Source organism: Triturus cristatus, chromosome 9 (genome assembly GCF_964204655.1).
Source record: "Triturus cristatus chromosome 9, aTriCri1.1, whole genome shotgun sequence".
In the NCBI taxonomy this organism is placed as follows: Eukaryota; Metazoa; Chordata; class Amphibia; order Caudata; family Salamandridae; genus Triturus; species Triturus cristatus.
In genome coordinates, this window is record NC_140592.1 from 133,211,833 (window position 1) to 133,233,953 (window position 22,121).

The 22,121-nt window shown below is 44.8% G+C and overlaps 1 protein-coding gene across 2 annotated transcripts in view; it reads right to left on the reverse strand.

The window, feature by feature from the left end:
• LOC146797515 (inter-alpha-trypsin inhibitor heavy chain H3-like) overlaps positions 1-18,699 on the reverse strand; it is a 575,472-nt gene extending 556,773 nt beyond the window's left edge. For both annotated transcript variants that reach the window (XM_085624529.1, XM_085624530.1), the window contains exons 1-2: positions 18,569-18,699; positions 2,934-2,957 (exon numbers count right to left, since the gene is read on the reverse strand). In XM_085624529.1, the coding sequence (XP_085480655.1) occupies positions 2,934-2,957; positions 18,569-18,661 (117 nt within the window). In that variant the 5' untranslated portion in view covers positions 18,662-18,699. The remainder of the gene's footprint in view (positions 1-2,933; positions 2,958-18,568) is intronic.
• Between the last annotated feature and the right edge of the window lie 3,422 nt (positions 18,700-22,121).

Consider the following 22,121-nt stretch of genomic DNA (forward strand, 5'->3'; position numbering starts at 1 on the left):
AGGTTGGAGTTTCTGCTTCAGCTCGACATTCTGTGATTCTGGTCAAATCACTTAGTCTCCTCATGTCTACAACCATAATGAATCTGTTCTTGTGTGATGTAACCAATGCTCATGTAAAGCACTCCAATACCTGACAAGTCTGCACTATATAACACTGCAAAAACACAAAATAATAAGTGTTTTGCACACTTCTGTCATTGGGCTATATTTGGGCTACATCTGGGTGATTTTGGGCTACATTTGGGCTCTTTTGTCTCCGGTGGCCATCTTGGGAGATTTATTTGTTATGAAGTTTCCTAATTTCCTCATGTATTGCAGTCTCCTCAGTAGGAAATGCTTTCAGTTTTTTACTTTGATTCCATCATGAAGGTATTCAGATATGTCACACATTTGCCATAATTTCTGAATGTTAGCACTCTAGTTGCTCATTAGATCACTGTAGTAAAACTACTGTTCACCATAGAAGTCTGCTCCTGGTATTAAAAGTGCATGTTTCAGTCTGCATGTCAGAATTTTTTAATGAAATAGAAGAGGATTTGAGAAGTCACTCAAAATGTGCCCTCATTTTCTTTCTTCAGCATTAATCATAATTTCTATGGCAAAGTGAACCCCCTCATTGTGTTCCTTTTTAAATTAAATGTTTTAAGAGTTACCACTTTAATCCAAGCAAGATGGCTTCAGGTGTGCCATATGTTTATCATAAGTAAGACTGTTAGCGCTCTAGTTGTTCTTTGGAACACTCTGTGAAGCTGCAGTAGAACACAAAGGAATCAACTGACAGTCTCTGCCCTTGTTGGATGTACATGTTTTACTGAGAATGTCAGACTTCATTCTCACATGACTGAGAAAGATAATGTGAATTTACAGAAAATAAGCTCTCAGTTTAGCTTATAGATCACCTTCCAAACCTCTGTGGGAAAAGCATGAGAAAATATTTTTCTCTCAATCATGATATCCCAGCAGAAGGCTTTTTCACATGGTGAAATCACCTTAGAACATACCACAATTCCTAAAATGAGTATGGTACCATCAACAAATGATTTATAATGTAACTAAAGTCTTAAAACCTTCTATTAACTGCAATGCTTTTTAATGAGGTGCTATCATGTATATTGGTCCCAAGATGGCTGCCAACACTTCTTGGATGAAGTGCTTTCAGTGAATATATATATATATACATATATACACAAAAGGAAAGACACTCCTTCCGGGAACTTTGGATTTATGAGGTAATAAATCTACGTGCACCTCCATCTGTTGTTTATTCCTGAGAGCGAATACTACTTTGTTTCTTGGAACGCACACACACACACACACACACACATTTATATATATATTCAGGACACTGGTGACTTTTTGAAGAAAAATAAGTGATGTCAAGTGGGACTCAGAGTGTGTACTTATTTCCCTTGATGTCACATCACTCAACACCAGCATCCATCACCAAGATGGAGTCAAGGCAGTAGAGCACTATTTAAGTACAAGACCCATGTACCTATACATGCATAACAGAATGTTGATCACCATGATATTAACTTGTTTGGAAAATAACTTCTTCCTATTCCAAAACCAAGTGTTCCATTAAATTGGAGGCGTTGATATGGGGTCTTGTTTCTCTTCTAGTTATGCCTGTCTCCATATGGGGCTATGGGAGGAACAGGTCCTCAGAATGGCGTTTGGTGAAATTCTGTCCAATCATGTTGTTCGGTGGTACAGGTACATTGACGATCTGTTTTTAATTTGGAGAGGCACGGGGATAGTGTTCCTGAGTTAAAGGATTGTTTATGGTGAAGTATGCACAAATATATGCGTGGTAAAGACATATGGGTGGTAAAGACTTCTTGAGTGATAAAGGTAATGCATGATAAAGGCATTGCATGGTAATGGCTGCGTGGTAATGATAATGCATATTAATGACTACGTGGTAAAGGTTGTTTCCCCTAAATACACATAACTATACTTTAATGGTACCCTTCCTTGAACCCTAAAATCCCCTTACTATCCCTTAACTCCAACCTCCCTGAACCCCAAAAAACAATTTACTACTCCTTAAGTGTATCATTACCTGATCAAAAATCCTTACTATGCCTTAAAGTAACCTTCCATGACCTTAAATCCCCTTACTTACCTTTCATGCCACCCATTCCTGAGCTCTAGACACCCTTATCTACCCCTTAATGCGATACTTTACTGAAATCTAAGAACTCTATATCATCCCTTAAGCCTACAAAAAATACTACCCCCTAACACTGTTAATTCCTAAACCCTATGAACCTCTCACTATCCATTAAGACTACCTTTCCCTCAATCCTAAACAAAACCCTTACTAGTCCTACACCCTCTTTCCCATCTCACTGTACAATCTCTTCTCAACTTTAGCAGGAGTATGTTCTCTTTCCCCACTTCCCAGCGCATGTTCCTCTTCCCTATAAGACCTTAGATCTTTTGATATATTTTTTGCACCTACAACTTTTTTGCATTCTATTTTTTCAGTTGATGACAATTATGATATAGCTCCCTTTGTAAGAGCTCAATATATTCAGAAACATTTCTTAGCAAGACAGTTAGTTTTGGTAAATACTCCACAATTTATTTCTCTAAATACACTAACAACCAAACACTTCCCAAATCAAAGCCTGAAATTAAAATTATTTCCCCCTTGATTTTTTATATTGTTCAATGTAATTTACTTCAGATTTTAGTAAGAAACAAAAGTCGTAGGAGAGTAGTAGATACAACTATATCAAACATCATGTGTGTGCAATTAGCAGAAACAAAGCCTTACATGCTCAGATCACACTCACATCTTAAAAATAGATTATTTGAAAAGTTATCCTGGAATCTTACTCAGTAATGCAACACACAAATGCAAAATCATTCATTTTTACATTTTTAAATTGGAAAAAGGAAATTTGAGAACCACAATAACTCACCACTGTTTGAGCAACACTTCGTTTCTGTGAAGAGAAAGAAAACACATGAATATTATAAAAACACTTTTCAAATAAGTTACTCTCATCGAAGTTCAATACATTGTAATGTTTACAGTTCATTTGGTGTTACGGTTTGGGTGGAAAGACAACTATTTTATTCACTCGATGTCAGGAAATGCGATTAATTTTCCCGGGGTAAAATTGAACATAACTGGGGTCATCCGGAAACATGTAAAAAGCTCATTAAAACCCTTTTATTATGGTATCTTATGCCAGATAACCTAGAGTTATAATGGGCACTCAACCATATCTTTATAGAGTGTAGATTAATTCCAGGCACGCTGTTTTGAGTGTTTTGGCCTCCAAAGGGGTATATTCAATGAGTGCGTTTTCCACAGAATTTTCTAGGTTGTGTAAACTTATCGGCGAGGTTAGTCTTTGTGAAAGGATAAATAAAATAATAGTTTATGTTCCTGGGGTATATATATAGTTTCATAAAACATACACAGATTATTGTCATGAGCACATTTTAGAACAAGGTTTGGTAGATTCATTGGTATTGGTTGTATTCAGGGCATTTATTTAAGGAACGCAAGCTAGTATGCATTGTCCATAGAAACCACTTTCAAAGAGTTGTTTGATGCTACCACCATGTGTACTGCCTGTTGTCCTGGCTATAACAGTGGTAAGCAGTATTTACCATCACTGATTAACTGTATATATGCAAAGTGTCTGCTTGTGTGTGTGTTAAGTTTGACATGCCGTCGCAAAGTCATCCTGCGCCCTGGGCACCCCCCAACATTGCAATATGGTTCAAAGTCATCCTGTGCCCTGGGCATCCCCCAACTTATTTTTTTGCTAACTGGTACTGGTGGTAAGTGACTCTGCCTGACCCTAGACTCTGCCTAACCAGGCCCAGGGTCAGTGCTATGCTGAAAAAGACACTTAGAATACTGTGAAAACACCGATATACACTAGGGTACACTATGGGTTAGGGTATCCCTATAATTGGCATTACCTCCTCTATAATGCCCTAGTACATAATAGGACAGAGGGAATTAAACTACCTTTAAGTGCCTAGTATATAATAGGGCATGGCAGTTGAGAGGCCAGCATCCCTTTCTGCACTTCCATGTGTGCACTGTTGAAGCCTGAGGTCAGTTTAAAAGTGGCCCTGGGTTGAAGGACTGCTTTTAAATGCAAATTGTGCCCAAATTTGACTTTGATGTTTGGGACACTTAAAATGCTAAACTAAAATGTTTGGGCATATTAGGTACCCCCAGGGGTTCCCCTAGGTGTCCCCGCGGTGAGGATCAGGTATTTATAAGGAGGATCCTTATAAACAGAGTTTTAGATGCCCTGGGTTAGTTGAAATTGTACATTTCACTTCCAGCATTGTAGTAAAGTGCTTCCCAAAGTTGACTGTTGTACTATGAGCACTGTGAAGTGAGGATCTGCAATATTTTACATATTCAGAACCCATAAAGTCTCCCCTAAGTGTTCCAGGGTTGAGGGTCCTGTAGATATAGGCAGTGTCCTTATAAACAATGATTTTATAAGCCCTGTTGTTTGAAAAATGGCCCAAGTCATGTTTCTCATTGAAAATCCCCCGCCACATAGGTTAACATGGCAAGATGTTATTAACTAATAATTCCAATAGGAGAATCATAAAAAAATACAATTCAAGGACTTCCTAGAATGGTATTGATAAATCCAACAATATGCTATTGTTGAATTTCTCCTAAAGTGTACCGACAAGAAGTTATAAGACTTTCTTGTCTGTAAGCCAAAATAGCCCCGGGGGTTAAAAAGCTCTTCTGGGAGGGCAGGAGAATGCCAGAGCAGAGGGAGAGTTGGGGGGGGGGGGGTTGTAAACAATATTCTCAATGGAAGGAGGAGAAAGTAAGGAGAAGCCAGTTTCTTTTACACCTCTGCTCTTTGAACCCAGCCAAATGGAAGGATTAAGGAAGGAATGAGCAGATGCAAGGGGGAGAGACTATGGAAATTAAGCATCCTGGAGGTGTGTTTAGCCAGCTCTTCTCCCGTGCTGGAAAATCAGCCATGATGGAGAAATGGTACTCTCTGGGAGGAATTACTGGCACACTTTGGAGGATGGGGTTATACCCAGGGGTGTTGTCATGCACCTTGTTGAACAGGACTGCCCTCCTTCTTGACCCAGAGAACTTGGAATAAGTATCTGAGAGGGGCAGAACCTCTCAGATCTGCTGCTTGAAACTTTAGAAAGAAGAGGGGTCCATGCTGAGAAGTTTGATTTACACCAACCAGACCCTGCACTCTGAAGACTGCGCCTTCTGCCCAATTTAGAACTACAACCCTGTGGACTACTTTGATTCAAAAGGACTAACAAGTGAACTTCCTGCAAGCTACAGGTTAACAGAGCTCACCTGGAACATCACCACCAAGAATCCTGAGCCTGGAGTACTACCAGTGGATTGTCAGGGTTTTGTGGATTGTGGGAACTGAAGTCCCAAACTTTCAAGGACCATCTTGGAGTTTCTAGAACCTTGGAGTAAGTTTTGGACACGTTGGAACCCTCTGGAGAACTTCAGGAAGAAGTTCCAGAAGTTTGGAGAACTTTGGAGCAACTTTGAAAAAAAGCACCATGAGTGGACCTACTCAACCTGGCCGGCCAATCTGGCGACCCTCAACCACGAGCCGGCCTGCCATCCAGGTTTGTCTCACTGAAAAGCTCAGAAGTTCCGACATCCAGTGTTTCACAAGGAGTTGGCTGAAACCCAAGCTGGTGAACCTTCACCGAATCCTGCCTGGTAAAGAGCATTGAGAGACCCCACAAGGAAAAGCTCTGTAAGTGTTTTGAAGTCCGAACGTAGGAGAGGTGACCTGGACCAACCGCGGGAGTCAAACTGCCCACCTTCAACCGCAAGCTGGCCTGGATCCCTGGTTCATGCCGCTGGAATGCTCTGTAAGTCTGACTTCCATAAGTTTGACCGGGAGCTCACCACAAGGCGAGCCAGAGAACCCCCACCGAATCCAGCGGAGAGCTTCGAGGGACCCCGGGTAGGAAAGCTTCAGAAACGTTTCTAAGTCAGAAGATAAAAACTTTGACCGAAACCTACCGAGAGGGGTAGCCGCACAGGGCTCCATCGCGGTCTGCCTGAAACTTTGACTTTGTCCCGGTCTAGCGCGACCAAATGTCCCAATCGGCGCTATAGGTTTCTTTGTGCTCTATAGTGCTAAATCTTAAAAAAATCATAACCACAGTTTCCTACATTGGATCTTTTTCATTTTGGTGTCAAAGATAAAAATGTGTCCTATATCTATAAATTGGTGTTGTATTTTTATTGTGTGCTGTGTCTTAATTTTTTACTGAATTGATGTTTTTAAATGCTTTTATATACCTGTGTTTGAAGTTAAGCCTGCCTGCTCGCAACCTGTGTTGAGCATGGGAATAATTTTCTAAGACCTATTCTGAGCAGTATATTGTGTTAGTGGTATTATTGCCAGTGATAAATGCATATCTGCCACTACCACTAATCCACTTTTCAACACATGCATTCAGTCAAGGGCACAAATGACGTGTGGGAAATGGCAATGGCATATGCCCGGGTTGCCCTGTTTGTGGCAATGTTGGGAGGCATAAGGTGATGTGGTGTGGTGGGAAAGAATGCTTTCAACACACATGGCAGTAATGCAGGTAATGTGCTTTGATTCACTCCAGATTTTCAGCATGTCTGTTTTGGAAGGAGCCTGAGGCCATTAGACGCAACACTGAAATTAACTGTACATGAAGTGGTGTTAAATGCAAACTACTGTGCTTGGTTCAAGGGACATTACAAGCTGCGTAAAGACCCTCAATACACGGGGGGGCGCTAGATGGCGCACGGCAAGATGGCTGCACAGTAGTGCAGCTCCGCCGGCCTTCTACACGATCCTGCATATATCCTGCCCGTTCGTCGCCATCCGTGTTTGCCAAAGGGCAGAAATCTTTCCCTGACTGCGGGGTATTCTGTCTGCTGTGCCTGATTGCTGTTTGGGGCATCCGACTAATGCAAACAGCAGACATCAGTGAGCCGGCGAAGAGCTAACATGGCGGCCACCTAATTGCCAGCCGTGAGCCCAGCGTTGCCTTCTGCGATTTTGGCGGGCATGATGAGATCGACGGATGCTGTTTTCATCTGCCCTATAGGTGCTGCTGAGCCCAACTGGAGTCTGGTCATCTACCATCTCCTGTGTGCCCCAGCTCCGGGAACCTAGAGAGAAGCTGCCGGACTATCAAGTCCTGCGTGCGGAGATGAGGTGCCCCGCTGAATTACCTTGCTGCCGGACCTACCTGTACCACCTTACCTTGAGTATCGCTGCCCTCGCTCCGGGACCTGGGAGGTGCTTGGCGGAAAGTGCGAACTGTTGGTGCAGCGAGTCCCGACATCACGACTGTGTGGAGGCTGCCGTGGTGCCACAGCTGTGGCGACAAGAGATCACAGACTTCGTGGATGCTCGCCGCGCGCTGGCTATGGTGAGATCGCTTCTTGCTGTGAGACCCCAGCGGGGGGAGGACTGATTGGTGGTGGGGGATCCTGGCCGGGTCTACTTTGCAGCACCATTCTGTTCCCAGAGGGCTACTGCCACAGGCTGTGGATGCTGTCACTGGTGCCTTCTGCCCCAGAGATGGCCGAGCCCAGACGGTCACATACATTTGCAGCCCCCTACCCAGTTCGCTGCATGCTTTCTTTGGTTGGTGGACTACGGATCAGAGCAGCAGATATTCACACACTGCTTGGGCTCACCTCTGCATTGCTTGCATGGATGCAAAAAACAGCGTTTACATACCCACTGCCCCTCTGCTACTATCTATAGTGACATTTCGCATATACAAGGAGTAACATGTGGGAACATAGTGCGAAGTGTATACCACCCTGAATGAGCATGCTGGTGATACCAGAGGGGTAACATCGGAGGCCACCATTGTCCCACTGGTCTCAGTAACCTTGCCATATCTGGAAAGTGGGCCCCCCCTGTTCTGTCCGCAATAGGCGATGAAGAGGCACTACAACCTACATTCCTCCTTTATACCCTGCATGAGCTGCCTAGCATCCCTGTGTACCCTGCTGGTTGCCTGCTGTGAGAACGGGGCTTTGAGCCTATAGACATTTCACATTGAGAGGGCGCGGGTGAGCTGACATCTCCAGTGCTGCTTTACTTTCGACGCCATTGGTAAAACAGATAAGTCCCAACCACGCCCTACCTTTGACATGTGCAAATCAAGTAAATCGCAGCAGGGCGCTGCGTTGGACACCGAGCTGGACACACCCACCGAGACATCAACAGCTGTGGAAAAGGTTTTAATTGCCATACAAGCTATTTTAAAATCTATTGATGGGAGGATAGCTGCGCTCAGCACTCGCATTGACCACATATCAGCTAAATTACATAAACAGGCAGCTAGGATAGGCGAGGCTGAGCAGCGCATTTTGGATGCCAAGGATGGCCTGCAGCAAGTCACCACTAAAACTTCCAGCATGGAAAAGCGCTTGGCAGTCATACAGGCCAAAAATGATTACCTAGAGGCCTGGTTCCAGCGCAATAACTTACGCATTTTGGGTTTACCGGAATCCACAAACGTTAGCAGACTCAAGACGTATGTGGAAAACATGCTTCGAGACATCTATGGTTCTGAAAATCTGTCTGCAGTACTTATCGTGGAGCATGCCCATTGGTCGCCGTTGACCCGCCCGCCGCTGGGGATCTCACCTAGACCGATCATAGCGCCCCTTTTAAATTATAGAGATCACGACTCTGTACTACGCATCTCTCGCCAGAAGGGCCCCATTAAATACCAAGGTAACACAGTGCCCTTTTACCCGGACTTCACGGCAACAGTCCAGGCAGCATACAAAGAATTTCTGCCAGTTAAAAAGCTTCTGCTAGCCGAGAATGTGCAGTATGCAATGTTAAATCCAGCCAGACTTTGCATCGGCACTGATGATAAAGCCAGAATTTTTGCCAACCCCAAACAGGCCATGGATTATGCCAAGCCACTTAAGGGCAGGAAGCAGGCCACGAGGGCTAACGACCTACCACTGCAGCTTTGCACGTCTATATAGAAACTGTTCTGCAGCCTCTGAACTGTCTACAGCTTAATTCACAATGGTGGTTGCTACAAGGTGGCGTGCTACCTCTGATATTCCGTTTTCCTTGCGAGGCACGGCCAGAACCCTACTGCGGGTGCTATCTAATGTTCATCTGTATCCTTTGCTACAATTGCGGCCTACCTGTACATTGGCAGGGAGGGCGTTGGTTTAGATGCTTTGTTAACTTGTGTAATACTAAAATTATTGGACTTGCAAGGATGGCTCTAGGAGCGCATGATATCATAGACGGCTACCTCCCTTGGTCACCAGGGAGCTAACTGTGCCGCAGTGTTCCCCCCCCATGGGTGTGCCCCAGTTCTTGCTACGACATTGTTTAATTTTGGTGGGGTTTCTGTTTTGTTTTGGAGATGGCTTTGGCATTTGGGGTATGCTGAAGTGGGTGGGGGGTTTTAGCTGTTTTGATATGGGGTTTGTTTCTTGTGATTGCATCGATATGCTTGCTATGGAATACTATTCCAGCATTCTATTTACATTGCAAATAGGACACTCTGCTGCTGTTTGACGTGGAATGCCTGAGGGCTGAATTCCCCCCAAAACAATTAGACAGGATTTTGCGTACCTGAACCACCATGGGACTGAAATCGCTCTCCTACAGGAGACGCACCTGATTAAATTATCTGAGGCCAAGATCGCTCTTAAATGGGCTGGGTATAAATTAGCCTCATCGTACTCTTCTTATGCCAGAGGGGTCATCATTATGATTAAACGCGGTCTCCCCTTTACTCCTATCAAAACTTATGTAGATGATGAGGGACGATGTGCCATGGTGCACCGTAAACTTGGGGTCTCCCTTGTTACTTTTCTTAATGTATATGGGCCCATAGTTGATGAACCAGAGGTCTTTGCACAAATCTATAGCATATTGCGAGAATGGCCTGAAGCTGCTATTGTGTGTGGGGGTGGGATCTTAACACATACCTGGATCCTAGTATGGATAAATCGAGTCCACAGGACCTAGAGTGGCTCAAAGCATCAGAAATGCCATGCTGGAGTTTGGACTGGTTGATGCTTGAAGGCTTCGTAACTGCGCAGGGAGGGAAGGTACACACACTACACCAGCGCATCATAGTTGGTCCCACTTGGACTACTGTCTCTTAAGCGAGGGGGCAAATAAATGGGTCACTGACATTGCTGCTCTCCTGCGTACTCTGTCAGATCACAATCCAGTGCGGCTTACGCTCATGATACCAGCCAACTTTCATCGCCCGTTCACATGGCGCTTCCGTTCGGTGGCTCTTCTAGACCCCATATATACTGACACCATTAGAATAGCAATAGAACAATATTTTGAGTTTAATGTTTGCACCGTAGAGAGTGCTGACACTCTATGGGAAGCTTTTAAAGTGACCATCAGGGGGGTCTGTATCAGTACCACGGCGGGTATCTTGAAATAACTTAGAGGGCAGCTTGCGAAGATAGAAGCCGCATTAGCAGATCTTGAAAGCGACTACATAGCCAAGCCATGTGCAGCCACACCCTCTCGTATCCACAAGCTAGTTTTAGAATATAATGCTTTGGCAGAATCTGAAATTTGCTATCTCTCACACAGGCACATGGCCCAAGCCTACGGGGAGGGTGGGCGACCAGGCCGTAATCTGGCTGCTAAACTTAAATTCCGCACCGACCATTACCACATAACTAAAATAACGGATGCTCAGGGGGAGGAACATTACACCCCTATGGAGATAGTGGACACATTCCGTGACTTCTATGCCACCATCTATACATCGCATAAAATGCACCTGCCCCGGCTTTAGAGGAGTATCTGTCAGACATTGCTTGCGCATGGTTGGCGCATGGCCACCGTGAATACTTAAGTCAACCGATCGAAGAATCGGACATAAAGGCAGCAAAACGCACTTTACCCAACAAAAAGGCGCCAGGGCCAAACGGCCTTACAGCCAAATTCTATAAAGAATATGTCGACTTTGTCACACTCTATCAGGGATCAGGTATCACGCGCCTGCATCGCATACAATCCCCAGAATGCCCGAGGATCAAGAAGGAGGAGCCGCGAGCACAAAAGAGAAGTGACGCACACATGACGCTGTGTGTAATTCTCGAGTGCGAGTCCGACCCCGACCCCGTTTCAAGAAGAAAGGAGCCTGTGGATAGTTTGCCCACTGCCGGTTGGAGACCTCGCTCTGACTGTCTCAAAGCGGACTCCGACAGCTTTCCCGTGCACCTGGAAGCCGCCTGTCAGCTGCTTCAATATTTCGGCCGACATTTACCCCGGAGGCAGCCTTGTGGAGGCCAGTGCAGTGTTTGGTGCTTCCGGACCCAGAGGGAGGCCAGTCAAGGTAGTTACTCCCCGGAGCCTCCTCCCCGGGTCGGACACCTTCTGCTGTGTGTCTCTCCCAGCATCCGCACAGCGTACTTCGATTTAGGGAGCTCTGTTGCCTTTAGCTTTCTGTAGGTGACCCAGCTCAGTCTTTCCACCCTTCTGATAGACAAGTAGTGGGAGCTGGGGGTTTTATAAGTTGTTCCTTTTCCTAGTGGGCTTCAGTCCAGGGAGCGGTTAAGCAACCGCGGTGGACTAATATTACGAACTACCGAGAGACACCATAGGGGACTATCAAACATTATCACAACTCTGCATCAAGCCAGTTCACGCGGTGGTAATAATTGGCCATAGTGACTCTTGTATTCACTCACCTCATGCTGTGCTGAGACTCTTCATATTTTGCTATTGCGGTACTAGCAATTAAGGGGGTTCCTGTGGAACCTAAAGCACACACAGTTCCTTCAAGGAAAACAAGAAAGAAAAGGGGGGTGGAGTTTTTCCCCGCTGTTCTGGTTACAAGTATGACAGTGAGGTGCATGGGCTTGGATCTGGTTTATTTGTCGGTATGAATATGATGTAATATTGGTGCTAACAGAGAGAGGATTAGGATCACAAGACTGATAGTAAACACAAGGTGAAGTTGTCCCTAGCGAGAATTTATGAGCGTAGCATTATATGCCTCAGTACTTCGTTTGTGTTTGTGTATTTTTTTTTTACAAGTTCTACTCCCCGCTGTTCCCTTCCTTCCCTTCCCTCGCTTGATCGCTCCAACCTTTTGTGCCATTTGTGCAGGAATTGGGGATGTCGAGAAGTGGACACCCTATAGCATCGCTCGAATCCTGAGGAGTATTGGACTTGGGACGGAATCGTAACACACTCCACTTGATAGACATGTATGCGGAGGCGCATGTATCTGGCATACTGAGGCCCTCCCTTCGCCAAGCACTGATTATTATTTTACTTAAAAAGGACAAGTCACCCAATCTTTGCGAATCATTCCGGCCCTTATCCCTCATCAATTTAGATGCCAAACTACTTCCTAAAATCTTGGCAACCAGGCTCCAGCCACGGATGCCCTATTTGGTCCTCCCGGACCAATCTGGTTTTATCCCAGAACGGTCTACTTCCTATAACTTAAGAACAAAATTTGCAATGTACCAAGTCCTTGATCCAGACCTCCACACAGCTACGGTAATGCTAGACGCAGCGAAGGTGTTTGACTCCATAGAGTGGAGTTTCATGTTCCAATTCCTGCAACGTATGGGGTTTCCTCTGATATTTATTGGATGGGTGAGACTACTCCATAGGGTGGAGTTACATGTTCCAATTCCTGCAATGTATGGGGTTTCCTCTGATATTTATTAGCTGGGTGAGACTATTATACTCCGACCCCTCAGCGATGGTACATGTGGGGGCTTGACTTCGGCACCATTTTCGATCAACAGAGGCACCCGGAAGGGATGCCTCCTATCACCACTGCTGTTCACCCTTGTGCTTGAGCCATTGGTCTGTATAATCCGCCAGCGACACAGAGAGACGTCTATCAATTTTATGCACCGTGCAGTCAGTATATCCCTTAATGCCGACATTATGGTGCTTTTTGTTAGGGAGCCACAATGCTACCTGGCTCAGGTGCTGAGAGAATATATCAGGTTCGGATTGTTCTCTGGTCTCTGCATAAACTGGGAAAAATCGGTCATAATACCGTTGACACCCGTAACGATCCCTCCTAGTATGGATTACCCTTTGGTGTGGACCTCAGAGCCAGTTAAATATCTGGGCATCTGGGTGCATCGGAACCCAGTGATTGTCATAAAAGAGAAGTATGGTAGGGCGTGTGCCTCTCTTGAGCAACAGGTCGATTGGTGGATCACGCTGACACTATCCCTGGCTGACCGCATTGTGGTTATTAAAATGGTCATTTTACCACATTTCTTATACCTTTTCTGCAATATACCTATAAAGCTGACCTACCATTTTTTTTAGTGCAGTGCAGTCTTCTCTTCTTCGTTTGATATGGGGAGGCAAGCAGGCTAGGGTGAGCTGGGCTGCTCTCACACTTGATTATGCCAAAGGGGGATTCAGTGTTTCAAATCCATATTTATATCATCTCTGTGCCCAAGCGCAGTATGCATACTACTGGTTCAAACCCCACGCTTACACTCTTCACGTAGCGGTGGAAGATGGAGAATGTGCACCCGATCCCACTATCTGGCATCATTACGCACACACGTAGAGGCACGCCGCAACATGAAATCAACACACTGGATACGACTATTGTGGCCTGGCAGTCTATAGGCAAACTTGCAAACAAACTCGCCATATATGCCCCGGCATTGCCCCTGGCACATAATGCTGGTACAAGAAGAGGACCCGCTGCGGTCATTGAAAAAGGTGGGAACTGATACCATGCAAGATCTCTATCCTGATGGGAATTTCATTACCCCGGAGGAGCTCCAATATATTACAAATCTATCACTGCTGTTTCAATTTACTGTGCACAGACTTAAGCAAGCCATCAAAACACATTACACCACATATCCGGCCGAACCGCCAACTTTGCAATCCTTACAGCTGCTACTGGTTGCACCCACATGAAAGAAGCTGGTCACTAACCTATACAGGGCAGTGCGAGATGAGAGAGCCATTGAACCAGACAGAAGCCTCGCCCGCTGGAATGACAGATTAACACCCCCCTTGACAGCACCAGAATGGGAACACATATGCAACCTCACTAGCACTCTTACATCTAATGGTAATTTGCATATTATACACTTTAAGTATATTCATCAGGTATATCACACGCCCTTTAAACTGCATAGGTGCGGCCTACGCGGCCCTAGCAACTATAAGCGATGCGGCCATCCAAACGCTGATTTCTGGCACCTGGCATGGGACTGTAGGCAGGTACCCCTTTACTGGGAAGAGGTGGGAAAACATGTTCAAGATATGTCTGGGGCTGTATTACAGTGTTCACCTTTAACTTGTTTACTATGTTATGTGCCTCAACTAAAGTGGGCCCTGGGTACATTTGTGCAATTGCATTATTGATGGTCAAGTGTCGGGTGGCTCTGAATTGGAAAAGCACCCTTGTTCCGAAAATCGAGCACTGGGTTAAGGATATGGTTTATTGTAAGAAGAACCTCAAGCTATACGCAGAAGAATTGCCCACATTGTCAAAACCCAAGGATATTTGGGAGCCACTATGCAAATATCTCCAACAATAAGCCCACACCAGTTTACAAGCTGTAGCAGAGTGATATAAATATATGTGTGTAAACCTTCGCAATGTGAACTTGCTTCATATTTATGGTTCGGCATCTAGCATCAATCATGTACTGAATCTGGTCAATCACATGATGTTTGTGTGTTTATTTACTGTTTGAGCTGCCTTGTCTGGCAGTGATGGTGTGTATATTCTTGTGGAATCTCAATAAAAAGATTTATTAAAAAAAAGACCCTCAATACAATGTCTCTGCTTAATCAGATGTCATCATCACTTTGCAAATTTTTTCGATGTGTGACCTTCTGTAGTCATTCCTGTCAATTTGCAGCAACCGCAGTCTCTGTTGGGTGGGAACACCATAACCTTGATTATCACTTTTCTGTGAGGGGAGTGTTTTCTGGTGTATTGCATTTAAAACTGTGCAAAATATTTGCACCTTTTTTCACTATGCAAATTTGTTGATGCATTTCTTTGCCCTTATTGTTACGAGTTAGTGTTTGAAATTGGGTTACTGGTTGAGGAGGGTGACACCCTACTAAAGCAGCAACCACAATCTCTGCGTGGCACAAAGGCAGCCAGGTTTTACTTAGAGGCAATGTGTAAAGTATTTATGCAGCACTTCAAACAGTAATAAAGTGAAAACACTACACAAAAAGTCCCCAACAATTTAGAAAAAATAGAGTATAATTTTATAAAGTATTTGAGATCAAAACAATAAAAATCTAATCAGTAAAGCCAGAGATATGAAATTTCAAAGTATTAGGTAAATATAGTCCTCAGAAGCACAGCGCGCTAATTATGATTATCTGGTCATGCTCCACCAGGACAAAGTCACAAGATCAGCCTTTAAATGGCAGACAGCAGCTATGTCATGGTGGCCGCTGGCATTACATTTTTGTCAAGAGTGCTCCTGTCATTTTAGTTACAGCACTTTGGTGAGAATTCTCTGACATGGTAATGGAGGACTCAAAGAATAGTGGGTGGATGGTCACAGGGCAATTATAGGCAAGGCATATTTTACTGGTTTGCATTCCAACTGCCATAGTCTAAATGAGGGAAAAGGTCTGATGTAGCTCCCCATATGCAGGTCTAGCTGCACTCAAAACCAAAGTGTCTCTGCTATAAGTATGGGTAGCAGGACTAAAGACCAATTTAGAGTGTAATTAAAGGGAGAGACATATTGTAAATTAGGGTTGACCCTCACTCCCCACACTTGCAATTGTCACATTTCATTTATATATGGGGAAACCGCTGGCTTCTGTCATAGAAGGTTCATCTGACTCTGTCATTGGTCGCCTTTAGCCAGTTGGCCCTTTGCCACAGGACCACCAGGCCAAGAGCATTCAATGGCTTGCCTTAGATAAAGTGACCTTCAAATGCACTTTTTCCTTTTCAAGGCCTCCATGTAAATGAAAGCAGTCATGACCTGGAAAAGAAAAAGGAGTCCTACTCCAGGGGAGGAAGCTTGCAGCACAGTGGTCAAGGCCCTTGCTTTTTTGATTTTCAGAACCAAACCCCAGTTTTAAGGGTAGGGGCATTTTGAAGCTTTGCCAAAATCTTGACCCTTCCAAAAGTCTATTCTAGCAATCAGTTCTGGGGATGCCAATATGTAGAGCATGCGTATTTCTTTGTGACAGGCGTAACAGTCACATGATTTCTTAGAGTGCTCTTGGAATACACATTAAAATGATATGCACTAGTAATTTGTTTTTTTTAAATACATTTTGATTGCAAGAGTATGCTCCCCATGCTTAGACAACGTTGTATTTTCTTCTTTAATTTTTTGGCATATACTTGCAATAAAAAATACCTTTATCCATCGCACCAGCTTGTCAAGGCCAGATCTACTCGCTTTGCAAATGCTAGTTTTAAATGTATTTGCTAGTGATTTAATTGTGAGGCCATTAAGCCAGTATGCGGGGCACAGCTTATTGAAGTGCACTTTATGAATGAGATTTAAAAAACTGCAACTGTCTACAGTCTCCTTCTTCTTTAGACAGTTTGGTAAATTGCATAATTACTCTTATGAAGGACAGCCTCTAAGCATCTGTAGCATGCTGCATTAATGCAGGTGCATGTTACAAAGGCGGTATTGAATTATTCTTTATTAATGGCATGGCAGGATAAATCCCTTATACATCTTTAGCAAGGTCTCCGATTTTAGGTGCGTTGTTTAATATTGTTTTTATCCGAGGGTTTCCTGGATTATAAAACCAGGATACACATTCATGGGAAAAAAAATGAAAGGTGTGATCTGGAGGAGGCTGTTATTAAACTGGTCAGAAAGACAGTGGGCCCGATTCAAGGCCTGGGCCAAAATTCCGTTCCGTTCGCGGAAATTGCGATAATTTGGCATTTTCGCGTTCCGCGGAAAGCGCGAACATGTCAAAATTTCCGCGAGCAACCGCATGGGTAAGTTGGCGAGCCGCGACCACGCAGAAAATACCGCGAACAGGCGGGAAAAAAACTTCCGCATCTTCACGATATTTTTGCATGTTTGCGGAGATTTTTAACATTTTTGCGATAATTTGCGAAAGGCAATTTCGCAAATTCCACCCACCCCTAACCGATTCACAAAAGTAATCTGAGACAAAATCCTAACTTTACAACTTTTGGTATTCACAAAAGGCATTTAGGAGTTGTAAACTTAGAATTCCTAACTTTTCTACTCCTTAGCTGAGACAAAATCCTAACTTTACGACTTTCGGTATTCACAAAAGGCATTTAGGAGTAGTTAAGTCAGGAATCCTAACTTTACTACTCCTAAACTGAGACAAAATCCTAACTTTACGACTTTCGGTATTCACAAAAGGCATGTAGGAGTAGTAAAGTTAGGAATCCTAACTTTACTACTCCTAAATGCCTTGTGTGAATACCGAAAGTCATAAAGTTAGGATTTTGTGTCAGATTACTTTTGTGAATTGGGCACAGTGTTTTTCAGTTACTAAGCTAGGATAACGATTGATAAGACAGTGAAAGATGTCACACAAATGTTCGTTTTAGGCCAGTGATTATCATTTAAAAAGCACCTTAACCATCACAATGTGCAGGTGCTGAACAGTTTCTAGAAACCAGATCTTATTTCGATTTCAGAGGACGGAATACTCCATCGTACACCTGCCAGATATCCGTCCATCATGTTACAAGTGTAATAAAGCTTCTGTCACTTGTAATACAAAAAGATGAGGTATTTGGCACTCTTTGCCAGGGTATCATGTCCACCAAACTCTAAACAAGACGAACATTTCCTTTAAATGCACCACCCACGCCGCCAATGTGCAGGAGGCATTCTGGCAAAAATGTCGGAGGCAAACAACTAAAGTGACTCATGTACCACCATAACAACCCAGCTACCTCCATGAACAAGTGTGTCAAAAACATGACACACTTTCAAGGAAAAGTGATATAGGGCCCTGCACATGTTGGTGACCACCCCTAATCAGGTAAGGAAGACTGAAAATACATATGCAACAAATATGCACAGTTTTCCTGTGTCTGCGTTAACTGGGGAAGATAAACGAATAGAAACAGACATTTCCCTGCCAAAAGGCTTATGCAATGCTAGGTTTACCCCGTCTGGGGAACCTCTCCGTGTCATGGCAGAAAACTCCAAATATGGCGTTCTACCAGCCAAGCTCTAATTATGGATGACTTAGAAGAGATGTTCTGCTGACCTTATGAGTTATTCCAGCAGCTCTCATTTATTACTATACACTCAATTACTATATTTGCTATTTGTTCCCAGCTTCTGGGAAATGAAGTGATGTCATTTGGTGTCTGATTTTTCCCCTGACATGCCTTAACCATAATACCATCAGAGGTATGGTTGGGCCTTCCTGGCCATCTCAGTATAAAATGTCTGCACCAACAACTTAATTTAATCATTTAAATACATCACTTAAATACAGGGTTGAAGAAGTTGTAATAGGCTCACCCCGATGTAGGAATAACTACAGTAATTTGAAAGATAGTGTCAAAGGATAGTTTTACTTACCTTGATGTTCCCAGGCCCTTTAATCAAAAAATCTGAAGTGACAAACGCTGTGAGAGATGCCAATAAAGCGCAAACCAGCAGAAGGCGATTCATGGTGGCAATTACTGATCCTCTTTAGGGGAACATCTTTTAATAGTAACTAAATTCCCAGTCCGTTAATGAATAACCAATCTTCAGAGGGCAGCCTAAACAGTAAACGAAAAAAGAGACAGCGTCCGTCTGGTAAATCAGATAAATTGCAATAACGTTTGCAGAGTTCAATGACACATGGGTTGCTCAAACTAAACTTTAGACTTACTTTAGGGAGATTGAAATAGTTCTGTTAGAATGCAGCAGATCTGGCCAGTGATTCACCTGGAATAATTTCCGGAAATTAATTTTGAACACACTGTGGGTCACATGGGTCAAGATGTTTTGACTCCAGAGAGCCTTTTGTAGGAATGAAAAAAATACATTATAAGGAAAAAAACAAGAGATTCGTTTCTATTTCTTTTCCACCTGTATGCTGGTCACTAACACCCAATATATGATCCATCAAGGGTAATATCACAATGTTCAAAAACCTTTATGAGGCAGAATCCCTCTGGCACCGCTGAAGGGTGACCAGCTTACCAAAGGATCATATATGAGCGCAAGCAATGTTACCTGCATCACATGTGGTAGTGTAGAACCTGGAAATGAAAATGATTGGACGTACAAATTTTCCCTCGCTTCGTGCAATTTCTGGCGCTGTCCAGGGTATTTAAGTAATAACTAATTAACAACTATTATAATTCTATTGAAAAGTATTTAATTGATTAGTAATTATGTAAAATGTGTAATAATTATATATTTTTGTTGTGTTTTAGTTTAGGGACGCTGGGTTTGTAAGGGTATACAGTGGGAAGTTGATGAAATATTAATTGACAAATAATTCATAGTTTATTTATAATTAGTTAATTGGTTATTATGTACGTTAATTGTGTAATAGTGATGTATTTTATTCATGTTTTAAGCAATAATTAACCATTCATTATTAACTGTTAACTGTTAATAAACTATTTAATTGATTAGGGGGGCAGGCTTGACTATAAAGGCCAGTAAGTGCCGGATACGGCAGGGTTCCATGGCCTACTTGGGACACCAAGTTGGAGGATGCAAGGTGCTGTCCCTCTAGGCCAAAATACAAATCATCTTGCTTTGGCGCTCCCCAAGACTCAGACATAGGTGACAGCCTTCCTAGGTCTCACCGGATGCTACAGGAGATTCATCACTATTGTTGCTGCCTTGACAGAGCTGACTTCTAAGAAGCTGCTCAGACAGGTGATCTATCTAGGAGGTGTGCCAGAATGCTTTTGGCACCCTGAAGAAGTCCACATGCACAGCACCCATGCTCAAGGCCCCTGACATCTCCTGAAAATTCATTGTGCTGACAGATGCCTCAGAGCATGGCATAGGGGCTGTACTCTCACAGCTAAATTAAGAGGGCCTGGATCAACCTGTAGTCTTCACCAGTAGGAGGTTACTTCTCACGAAATAGAAGTGGAGTGCAATTGAAAGGGAAGACTTTGCAGTGGTCTGGGCACTAAGGAAGTTGAGACCATACATGCTTGGTGCTCACTTCTGGGTTCAGACACACCACAGGCCCCTCAGATGGCTAATGGAGATGAGGGGTCAGAGTCCCAAACTGTTGAGGTGGTCCATCTCCACACAGGAATTGGACTTTGTGGTGAAACACTGTCCTGAAACAGACCACACCATTGGTGATGGTCTCCCAATGTTCTTCCACATTAGCGATGAGAACTTGCAGGGGGTTGGTTAGTTCTCCCCACTTTCACCTGGGAGGGGGGCACAAGTGTTAGATCTGGGATCCTTGGTGGGGTTTTCTCCCTAATGTTTTGTTGTCAATCCTCCTGTTTTCCTGATATTATTTTTGCTGGCTTTAGGACTCTGCACACTTTCCCAATGTTCACCGGAGCGTATTCTCCGTCCGACTCGTACCCGGGACAACCACCTTACAAACCCGCAAGTACGATTCGTACAGAAATACCATTTCCGTACGAGTCGTACAAAACACCGACCGGCTAAAAAATACCCACAATTCCGATCCGGGACATCACGTACGTGACGTCCGGACAGAGTCAGGCAGCGTTTTACGGACCAGCAAGTACGATCCGTGCCCACGTCACTCCGCACCGCTCATTTTTTACGGCAGCCAAAAACTCCCGGGAAATTGAGGACGATGCGAAGAAGGAGCACCGGTACGCGACGGACAGCCATGGACCCCATCCTACGTGTCATCCCAGCCCTCCTAGCCTACGACCTGGTGCACAGAAACCAACGCAGACACGCCGCAGAAGGTCAGAACAACACCCAGGGGCAAAGGGGGGGGGGGCGAGGGGCAGGAAACATAACTCCCACCCAATGTAAAACATATATATCCTGCACATAAATTACCTCCATGGTCTGGTCACTTCGGGGGGCGTGTCCACCAATCCCACGAAACAACCACAACGGAAGTGAACGTGGACGCATACCCGTCACCACTACAATGGTGGTACGGCCCGTACCCACACCCCCCAGAGCGTGGGTACGGTCTGTACCACCATTGTAGTGGTGACGTAGGGGTACGCGTGGTACAGACCGTACCCATGCTCTGAGGGCATGGGTACGATCCGTACCACGCGTACCCCTACGTCACCACTACAATGGTGGTACGGACCGTACCCACGCTCTGGGGGCGTGGGTACGGGCCATACCACCATTGTAGTGGTGATGTAGGGGTACGCGTGGTACGGATCGTACCCACGTACGTGTGGTACGGATCGTACCCACGCTCTGAGGTCATGGGTACGGGCCGTACCACGCATACCCCTATGTCACCACTACAATGGTGGTACGGACCGTACCCACGCTCTGGGGGGCGTGGGTACGGGCCGTACCTTCATTGTAGTGGTGACGTAGGTGTACGCGTGGTACGGACCGTACCCACACCCCCCAGAGCGTGGGTATGGTCCGTACCACCATTGTAGTGGCGATGCAGGGGCACCGTGGTACGGACCGTACACACCCTATGAATGCAGGGGTACGGTCCGTCTTACCCGTACCACGACCGCACCATTACATTATGGATACAAGGCGTACACACGTCACAAATGTCGGACTACGGCCTGGTGCAGCATATTAGCAGTAAATTTGGGGGGGGGTATGCCCAGGACAGCAGTGTACTGCACCAAGGGGGTGGGTGGGTGGGTGGGTGGCTGCAGAGGACTCCCAGCAGTGGACAGACATATGAGGGGTGGGTGCAGAGGACTCCCAGCAGTGGACAGACATATGAGGAGTGGGTGCAGAGGACTCCCAGCAGTGTCCAGACATATGAGGAGTGGGTGCATATCACTACCAGCAGTGGACAGAGACGTATGAGGGGTGGGTGCAGAGTATTCCCAGAAGTGGACAGACATATGAGGGGTGGCTGCAGAGGACTCCCAGCAGTGGACAGACATATGAGGGGTGGGTGCAGAGGACTCCCAGCAGTGGACAGACATATGAGGGGTGGGTGCAGAGGACTCCCAGC